The 10,669-nt window shown below is 46.7% G+C and overlaps 2 protein-coding genes across 2 annotated transcripts; one reads left to right on the top strand and one right to left on the bottom strand.

Moving 5' to 3' along the window:
* Nucleotides 1-2,083: 2,083 nt before the first annotated feature.
* Nucleotides 2,084-2,514, top strand: LOC105556950. Its single transcript, XM_012004066.1, has one exon. It carries the CDS (start codon nucleotides 2,113-2,115, stop codon nucleotides 2,512-2,514), a length of 402 nt encoding a protein of 133 aa, XP_011859456.1. The 5' UTR covers nucleotides 2,084-2,112.
* Nucleotides 2,515-2,562: 48 nt separating this feature from the next.
* Nucleotides 2,563-3,999, bottom strand: LOC105556949. The gene has a single exon (XM_012004064.1). The coding sequence runs from the start codon at nucleotides 3,964-3,966 to the stop codon at nucleotides 2,563-2,565; it is 1,404 nt and encodes a 467-aa protein (XP_011859454.1). The 5' UTR covers nucleotides 3,967-3,999.
* Between the last annotated feature and the right edge of the window lie 6,670 nt (nucleotides 4,000-10,669).

The raw sequence follows: 10,669 nt of genomic DNA, 5'->3' as shown, positions 1-10,669 counted from the left end.
AAACGGAGCAAGATCACGAGGCGTTGCACAGTCAATTGGGACCATTGGGACAAAAATACATAGGCGATCTTCTCGGTGGAGAGAACAAGCACGTGAACGATCACGTTTACGGAGTGTACGTCAGCGAGGATGGAACTAAACTCGGTGACAAGCGATTCGACGTGAACAAGGACGATTCCATGATCATCGATGGAACGAGGTACGTCGGTACTCCTGGTCTGTACGAATTGATTTTTCGACGACTGCCCAACGATCTCTTATACACCGACAACGATTTGCAAACGTACAAAAGTATACTACTGGCGACAAACGCGCACAGACGCGGTCGCAGCGCAAGTATGCCGATACTGGGTAATAAGGGTTACAAGTACAGTATGATTATCGGTCCGCTCATTCGCGGTGATAAGAAAAGAGGCGCGGGTGCGACCCGCGTCCCGTCAGCCATGCGAGTAACTGATAACAAAGTAGATTACGTTCACTGGGACGATCCTAACGAATTGGCAAATCGTTAGCTTCGATTGCTCGATTCATCTCGTCTCGCCGGCAACACCGCTCACGACAACGAAATTCTATCGATACTCGAGGAGCTTCGCGAGGCTGGATTCATTATAAATTAATCCGTTTTCACCGATTGTGTCAGCAGTACGGTTCGCGCATTCGAGGGCGTCATGTCTGTTAACAAATTTGGCATGTCTCGTGAGAGACACGACGACGACGATGCGATCGCTCTGAACGAAGCGCGTTCGTCGATCGTATCCTTGCGGAAGTACGTGCTCGACAATACGTTGAGGCTAAACACTGATGGTGAATACGACGGACGTTCGCGTACGTTACGACGCATAGGCGAACCTCATCACGCGAACGACGCGACGAGTAAAAATTACGTGGATACCACGCTTCGCGCGCTCTCACATCGAGTGGAAGAGAGCGCGAAGACATTCGGAAAGAGGATCGGAGAGATACAAACAACGTTAGAGAACAACCAGTCTACAGTGAACCAAAGTATACGGTTATTGGATGAACTGCTACGGCAAAGCGTGACACAAATCGCGAGTACTCGAAAACTCGTGGAACTGCAAGAACAAACGTTGCACGAGGTGAAAAGGACCCTCGGTGAAAAACTTGCGAAAGAGGTGGAAACATTGATACTACGACTCGAGGATAGCGACAGCAGACACCGATGGGCAATACAGCAGCATAACACAAAACTAGGAGAATTAAAAACTATACTAACCAATATACAAACCTGGAAACAAACGCATTCGAACGATGTTGCAAAAAGAGACGAATTCATCCAATCGCAGTTTGATACGTACAATAGAACGATACAGGAGTTAAAAGAAAAGACGCCCGACATAGATATGACCGTCGTCGATGTTGATAATACAGTATCGAATCTGCAAAAAGAAAGTGCCTCGCACAACGGACAGTTACTTATTCTGCAAAACGCTGTGAGAGAATTGATAGCAGTGTTGCAACTTGCCACTCAGCAGCAGCACGGAGAACATCCTCGCTTAAAGGAACTTCACGATCTTTTACAACCGAAATAACACATCAACTATATACCACCAACAAAGAAGACGATGAGTATCGAAAAACGAATACTCGTGGAAGAATTGCACGCTCCGGCGCGGAAGAACTTTCCACGCCGACGTGTCATAGTGCGAGGATACGACGATCTGTGGCAGGCCGATGTGGTGGAAATGCAACCGTACTCGAGATTCAATAAGAATCACAAGTACATACTGACGATCATCGATGTGTTGAGCAAGTACGCGTGGGCTGTGCCACTCAAAAGCAAGGGTGGAAAGGAAGTAGCCGCATCCCTCTCCCGCGAGACTCTTTCGCGAGAGCAAGCGGTGTCCGACAAATTTGCAAACGGACAAGGGGAAGGAGTTCTACAATGCCGACGTGCGAGAAGTATTGCAACAACGTCGCATCAACCATTACTCTAGGTATTCCGTGATGAAGGCCTCGGTGGTGGAACGATTCAATCGTACGCTCAAGAACGACATGTGGAAGATGTTCACACTCAACGGATCGTACGTGTAGATCAATGAACTGTCGAATCTGTTGTCGAGATACAATCGTCGCGTACATCGAACGATCCGTATGCGACCCGTAGACGTGACGCCTGCTGCTGCCGAGAAACTCTTGAAAACGGTGTACAGTCGAACGAAGATAGCCGCTCCAGGACGATTCAAGATCGACGATGCGGTGCGCGTGAGCAAATTCAAAACGATATTCGAAAAAGGCTACACACCTAACTGGATTACAGAGGTGTTTCGCATCGCCAAGGTACAGCTGACAAATCCTGTAACGTATCTACTGAAAGATTATCGCGGAGAACCAATAGCTGGAGGTTTCTACGAGCACGAATTGTCACGAGTCGCCAACCCCGACGTTTATCTGGTGGAGAAGGTTCTACGTAGAAAAGGCAACGAGACGTACGTAAAGTGGCTAGGAATGGATAATTCGCACAACTCGTGGATACACAAGACAGGAATATTGTAACACTGTATTTATTTATTTATTGGTATGCAATAAAGGTTTTCACATATATTAGTCATGTTGCGGCACCCTGTAATGTCCCCACGGCAACGTGTCGTACGATTCGGGCACGACGTATCGCTTGTCGTCGTGAGGACTGAGAGCGAGTTTCGTTTCGGACGCAGTATACACTTCGTGCAGTCGCGAACGCACACAGTATTGCGATCTCGATTGCTCCGTCATATCGCGCAACGTTCGCGTGAAATCGTCGAACGTTATCGTTCTCTCGACTACGTTTCTCTTTACACCCTTCACCTTTTTCGTATCGCTCTGTCCGAGCACCCTCGCGGCATACATCTTCGCTCTCAACCCTACGAATTCTACCATAATCGCGCCACGATTCTCATCCTTCATCAGACCCGGAACGCTCTTATTCGCGCGCGGCATACCGAACACGTTGTTCTCGGCGTAGTCGCTCGTGTCGAATCTTTCGATGTAGCGTTTCATATCCCTATAAATGTCGTCGCATGCGACAAAGTAGATCAGACTGTCCGTGTCCGTGTACAGTATTCGACACAAAGCGCGGTATAGCGGCACCATGTATTCGTAATGAAACGCGTACAATCGCGTTTTCGCTATCTCCAAGATGGCCATGCCAACGTATATCGGTTTGTTGAGCATCACTTCGAGTTTTCGTAACTCAACGGCCATCAGATCCTCGGAGAACACGCTTCTACTGTGAAAATTCGGCCTAGCAATTAGCGCTTCTGCGCCATACCGTCCATCCCAACGCGTCACAAGACGCACGTCAACGTGCTCGCGCACATTTTCCATGGTCTTACCGTACACCGCATTATTCGTAAGCTTATACATAGTTCTCTGGAATTCGTTATTCGCACAGATCCTAAACCTCGTATTCAATTCGATGTATCCGCGCAGCCACGGCGATTGTGCAAATCGTAAAACGCGATGAATCTTAAGTATACGCATCCCATGACGCACACATTGCTGCAAATTGCGATAGTGTATAACGTAACGCGACTTATCGTGAAGCGTCGCTAATAGTTTATCGGTGACCTTGCCTGGAGGTGCAGCGCGCAACGGACAAAACGGAAGATCCGCGTGAGCGTCGTGGAGTTCGCGCGGATACGAAAGATCCACCTCAAGAATGTAACCGATATCGGAATCTGCGGTCACAGCCATTACATCTAGACTCTCCGCATTGGTGTCATCGACCCATTGAAACTGCGCGTACGGCAATGATTCACGCATAGCCCATCCGTACAGATTATTTACGTCATAGTACATGAGATACGTCGATGCTTCTAACGGATCGTGCGACGGAAGATACTTATTGTTGGCTCGCGCGTATCTGTGGGGGCACCTACTCAGACCACCGCGTACACCGCGTTCCACAAAGAGGAGCATATCAATGTCGATCAGCAGTTCGAATCGCACACCTGTGTATTTTAGCATCGCGTCCCACGTGTACCCTGGTAACGTGTAATAATGAGCGGGATCCAAATCGTAACTCCGCATACAGTTGTCGCGAAAATTCTCAAACACATCTGCCAACAGTAGAACGTCCGTTTTCAAATATAAATCACTATACTCGCCAAGATTACCGATGCGGAAACGTCGCCACACAGTGACCGCGTGCTCGTAGTCGTTATCGCTGACGTTCTCGCCAGTCAACGAACTGTAAAAGGCCTCGCGGGGCGGTAATTCTGTCTCGCGTAACCGATCGACGCTATCGACGTACTCATAAGGAAACACACCCTTGCGCGTGAGTATCTCGAAATCGTCGTCGTCGAGATTCGAGAACGCTGACCGCGTTTTTCGCAGTTCGTTCTTGTCCAGATACGACACCAATTGCGCGAGGCTGGCGCTTAAAAACTTAAACGAGTCTACAAATCGCAGCTTCACGCAGTTGTGCCCCTTTCCCGACGACGTTCCCCGAACGAGTTTCGTAAACGAAATGTACGTTTCTTTGGTCAACGGTAACAATTCCACTTTACCCTCGAAACCGTTGGCAATCTCTTCGATAATGAAATGCGCATCGTAACCCGAAAGATTGTGAAAAAACACCGGAATTACGAAGGAATTGTTAAAATTTATATTGCAACGCGCATGAGCCGGACCCCTGTAACGTCCAGTTATGTGACAGTGGTCGCGAACGCGCTGATCACTCGGCTGGAATGGCTCTCTGCATATGTGACAACGTTCCGCGTTCCAAAAGCTACGCATCTCATCTGACGTAAGCGACGTCATACTCACAACCGCGGTCAGAGTCCGCTTCGCGCGATGCGCAAGATCGTTCAATTCCCGCGCGAACCACGCCACGCAGTCCTCGCCGCGATACGATTTGTACGTCGTCTCCTCCCCGTCTCGCACACATCGCACGTAATAGCCAACGCTAAACACTGTATGATGTTGATAGGCAAATACACTTCGCGATACACACTCGCTCTCCTCTCGCTCCTTCTCCAAGACGCACTCCAAATCTGCGTATACCACGTACGGAAGTCTCTCTTTTCGATCGTAGTGACGAAAGCTGAGCCACCTGTTGTCCTCGTTCGGAAAAACAATCGCACAGTCATTCATCCTTTCGCAATCCACCATGTGCTTAGACAATCCTTCACTGGAGTGAAAGTAATGCAGACATCTGAAAGTAATTTATATATTGTTATTATTTCACACTTTACATGTACTATCTCTCTCGTAATACTTACCGATCACAAATGTACTTCTTGTTTTTTCGTTTGATAACCTGACTCCCGACCAATCGCGAAAGATTCCTTATCCACGCAAAATGGCGAAACTGTAAGCCGTATCGCGGATTCGATACATAGAACAGATTTACGTGAACATCTCTTTTGCGTTCGGTAAGAAACAGCGGAACGATCGCTCCACCCGGTTTGTCCTCCCTAGTGGTAAACACGTTGACTGATATATCGTTTAGCCGTTCGAATTTGTTGATTTGTCGCAGATTCATAGGAAAGGTTATTCCATCCAGCCTCAGCACCGTTTGATAATCAGGATACCGATTACATCTCGTGGCATTAATCATGGTAGGATACAGACCCGCGACCACCGCCCGCGCGAAACATGCGTTATCCCTCGATCGTACGTTCACGACCGCTTTCTTCTTTTGTACCTGTGGTGGCATTTCGATCCAACATCCCGCGCGCATAGGATTGCACATATTTACATTGATCATTATATTCAGAATGCGCGACAGCGCCCACCCGCTGTCGCGCTCCTGAAACTCCTCCAATTTTGCCAATATCGTCTCCGTCACCGTATCGTACCATTCGACCAGATCTGCAGTACGAAACAGCTGTCGATTTTTCGTGACAATGCTCTTTACAGCGGTCTTTTCAAACGCAACGAATTTCCCATTGAATACCGTGTTGACTTTCACACAGTTATGTCTTTCCAAATTGTCGCGTACCTTCTCCATCACCGTGTCTCCGACGTCTTCGAGAAATTCTCTAGGCTCGATGTAACGGAAATTGATTACCGCACCGGTGAATACCCGTCTCTGAAACGCAGTCTCTATCTCCACCCATCTGAATCCATCGTGACCGGCACCCGCGCGAACTACGCGACCTCGCAGTTCAATCCTCGCTCCCTCTAACCGCGCTATCAAAGCGACAAGGGAGTTGATCGTTCCCGTACTATTCGGACACCTGCGACACTCATGCCTCAACGATCCCAAACACTCCTCGCATCGACGATCCCACGCGCGATAATCGTCCTCATCAACGACATTCGCCGTGTTCTCGATCTGCTCGCTCGCTTCAGTTTTTCCAGACATTCTTCGCGTATCACCCTTTGTTCAGGATATCTGAATTTCACTAGTTCTTGAATACGTACTTTTTCCTCATCGAGACACCATCTATTCGACAGTATTCTATTCATATACGTCTTCCCTCGTTTACTGCACCACAGCGTTGCCTCCATCCATAACTTTTCACGCAAACAATTGGCACCGATTTCTCTCCTCGTATGATAGCTCCCGAAACTCCATCGCGCATCTCCCTTCACCACATATTCACATACGGCATACTTTTTGTTAAACAACGTTTCATCCTCATCTGCATCGCTATCGTTTATCGACGTGCTCGAGGATACTCTCTCGTAGCACCGTATATCCTCCTCCTCTTCCTCTTCCTCTTCCTCTTCCTCTTCCTCTTCGTCGATACGTTCTCTCGTAAAATTAGTGGATCTGCTCATATCAGACCTCTACGGTAGACACGATACGCGATGCGACCAACGCTCGATCGCTCGCGCTTTTTATTCCTCCTGCGTCGCCCACTGACGCTGGGGGAGCAACTTGACGCACATACATGAAAACTGAATAAAAAAACACACATCCTTATGACCGTATGCAGACCACTAATCGCAAGGATATTGCGTAAACTCTACAACTCGGGACACTTACGATGAGAACTAGTCATACCCATGAATCTCATATGCTTGACACTACTTTTTTTATATCATTCACATCCAGAGAGAGATGTTATTGTGGCGATAAAATGACCGCAGACCTTCTCGATCATTATACTGACATCACGCGCATCACCGCGCGCGAACCTGCGTTCGAGCCCCGGCGAGCCATCGTTTTTTTTTTACTATTGTAGCGATAGATGACCGCAGACCTTCTCGATCATCCCATAACTCAGAGGTCCGTGGATCGAAACCACGCTCTGCTAGTTCTTTTTTTCTTCACGTTACTTGTACATAAACAGATATTAATCTAACTTTTTCGTTTTTTCCGCGATTAAATTTTTTCATTCTTTTGTATGATGATAATAGGGATTGGGGTCTCATGTCAGCGCGGTAGTGGGGAGGGAGGTCTCATCACCGCGCGCCCGTGGTAACCGAGGACGCAGCAGCGTGCAACTTATATACTCGATTCTTTACCATGTGTCATCGAGTGTACGCGATAGCCGCATGCGTTTGACGTCAGACTGTCGACCGCGCGAGCCGGGTTCGAGTCCCGGCGAGCCATCGTTCTTTTCCGCGATTAAAAAATTTTTATTCTTTTATGGAGGTATTGGGGTCGGGGGGAAACATGCGGCTCGCGCGTACATGACTCACTGCCTTTGTTACCCTGTTACGCGATGGCTAACGCGCCGGTGGTAATGAGGGACGCCGCGTGGCGGCGTGGGGGAGCGCGGGTATGCTGTCGGGGCGAAGGAAGGGCATTGCCCCCAACTCCGCGCGGACCTTTTGTGGAGGAGGGTTTGGACCCCACCTCCACATGGGCCTGTGTGGAGGGGGCCTTGCCCCCACCCCATGTGGGTGTGAAAATGGGAGGGGCCACCCTCCCCCCACCCCATGTGGGTGTGGAAAGGGGAGGGGCCACCCTCCCCACCCTATGTGGGTGTGGAAAGGGTGGGGGTTTCCCCCACCACCCCGGCAGCACACCCCCTCCCCCGCGCCCCGCGCGGCGGACCCGAGGTAGTAGTAACCTAGCCTATCTACTCGTTCCCATAAAAGGGTAAACTTAAAAAGAAAAAAAGTCCTTGAAATACCATCTGTTAGGAAACAGCGAGAACTTATTCAAGGTCCTAATACTTTGCGCGAGACGCTACGTGAGATACGCGACAGCAGCGCCAATGCCGCGTTGCGGCAGAAAAGTGAAAAGGACGCTGGTCTGGTCGACGACGACGACGACGACGACGACGACGACAAAGATGTTTCTTAAGCCAAAATTTCATAAAACTGACTTTGCATTGCAATTGCATTGCAATATCTCCACTCATGGGGCACGTAGGAGAAAAGTAAAAACACTTTTATTATGCAAATCGTACCCAAGCTATCGATTAAGCGCAGTCTCAAGTTCGTCGGATCAGCCGTTGTTGAGATCCGAAAATCTGAGGGCCCGTCAACTCGTGTACTCGCGTAAACTTACACAGTCGGTCTCGCGCGCGCGGTACTAGCTGCGCTTACACTTGGCGCGAGACACTACCGTGTCTCGTGATTCAAAATCCAAAAGTTTTCTGTTCAATGGTTCGATAGTTTATTTTGCCTTAGAACTTTTTGAAATTTAAAAAACGTAGCCTTATCTAACGAGAATCAATTTAAAAGGAATATCGGCATGTCCAGTTTGTATTTGATTTATTGTTTACATATGTAAATAATTTTTACTTTGTATTTATGTGTAACAGATTTTTTTCTTCCTTCCCCGCTACGTACTCGAGCCCTCTTTGGAACTATGCTGGTAATGAGTCCTGCCAAATAAGCGTCTTGAGCATTTTTTCCGCTAAATCGTTAAAGCATGTTATTATTGCTTTCCTATTGTCCATAACAACTTTAGCGAAGCATTTATTTCAACATTTACATGCTGGTCCCGTCGATCTAGCCGGAACAAGCTTACCAGCTGTGTTAATATGCTCTTTTCTTGTAGCTAAACTTTTCTTTCCTATATTTCGCTTCCATTGTTCGGGGTTTTGTTTTTTCTTGCGTTTAAGTGTAAACATACGTAATGTTGCTTCATCAACTTTGGTTTTCTTATTTTGCTTTCTTGTACTCTTATTACGTATTTGCGTATCACTGCTATCATACGAGTCCGTCGGCTCAAAATTATCAGACGAACTGGTATTTAAAGGTTTACTTTCACATTCACTGGTGGTTACATCCATTATACTGCTTTATTTCTCACAAATTTGATCAAAATATTTCGCCAATGATGTAAACAATAACCTTATAACCGAACAACATGGATAATAATTTTGGAGGTTATAACCATGTGACATCTCACTCTGTGATGCAAACTTTGGGTTCCAAGCACCATCAAAGTGTTACACTCGGTGCTCACTCACACAAGCGCAACCGTGTCCGTGTGCTGCGTAGAGTCTTTGCGCAGCACACCGACACGGTTGCGCTTGTGTGAGTGAGAACCGAGTGTAACACTTTGATAGTGCTCGAAACCTAAAGTTTGCATCACAGATCTCACTTTGCGCAGGAACGAGTACTTGGCGCAAGAACGAGGTAAGTCCGCACTTGCCGGGTGACTTCCTATTATATATTGGATACGTAACGATTGGACACCGCTCGATTGGACACGCACTATTGGACACACATTGGACACCGAAATCATTGGACACCGCATTATTGGACACAAGCATTATTGGACACCGCATTATCGGACACAAGCATTATTGGATACCGCATTATTGGACACCGCATTTTTGGACACAAGCATTATTGGACACCGCATTATCGGACACAAGCATTATTGGATACCGCATTATTGGACACCGCATTATTGTACACTGCATTTTTGGACACCGCATTTTTGTACACGGCATTATTGAACACAAGCATTGCAAGATTGGACACTGCATTTTCGGACACCGCATTATTGGACACAAGCATTGCAAGATTGAACACGGCATTATTGGACAAAAACTTTGCAATATTGAACACCTTATTATCGGACACCGCATTATTGGACACCGCATTTTTCGACACCGCATTATTGGACACAAACGTTACAAGGTTGGACACCGCATTAAGTAAACACACGCACGTACTCGTATATGCATGTCAATCGACACGCTTGAAAAATTTGTCGTATATCGACAAATGTAATACCAGCTAAACTTGTGAACTTATGTTCTTTGCTCCTGTCATTTTCTATATGCAGGGTAGTACAGATAAAGTGTCCATCCGCTCGTAGATAGGTAGAGCGGGTTAAAAGTTTAGGATAAAGTTCCGAATAGGTGAACCCTCCGATTGTTTTGAAACTACACTATTTTTTGTATTTTTAAACGCTGATTACGAATATGACAATGAAAATTTGCGACTAGGTCATTTTCAAAGTCAAAACTCAAAAAAACTTCAAAATTTTTAATTTTTGCTTCCTCATAAAGGAAACTTTGTTTTCGTGAAAAAAATTTTTTCCAGTTTTCTTTGAAAACATGTTTAGAATGTTCCAAAACGTCCAAAAATCACATTCAGAGAAAATGTCGGTATGTATGTATGTATGTATGTATGTATGTGTGTATGTATGTATGTACAGGTATGTCTGTATGTATCCTTATAAGATAACAATAACTTTCTAAATATGTTAGATGGAGAAAAATGTTAAACATGAAAGTTGTACGGTTTTAAGTAGTGCATAACATAGTAATATCACGAGACACGGTAGTGTCTCGCGCCAAGT

The sequence above is a fragment of the Vollenhovia emeryi genome, unplaced genomic scaffold (assembly GCF_000949405.1).
Source record: "Vollenhovia emeryi isolate VEMERY1.0 unplaced genomic scaffold, V.emery_V1.0 DF939690.1, whole genome shotgun sequence".
NCBI lineage: Eukaryota > Metazoa > Arthropoda > Insecta > Hymenoptera > Formicidae > Vollenhovia > Vollenhovia emeryi.
The sequence above is the reverse complement of the archived record's forward strand: the minus strand, read 5'-3'. Positions and strand labels throughout refer to the sequence as shown.

Coding starts and splice junctions, on each gene's coding strand:
- LOC105556950 (XM_012004066.1), top strand. CDS start 2,113: ATGCGACCCGTAGACGTGACGCCTGCTGCTGCCGAGAAACTCTTGAAA.
- LOC105556949 (XM_012004064.1), bottom strand. CDS start 3,966: ATGCTAAAATACACAGGTGTGCGATTCGAACTGCTGATCGACATTGAT.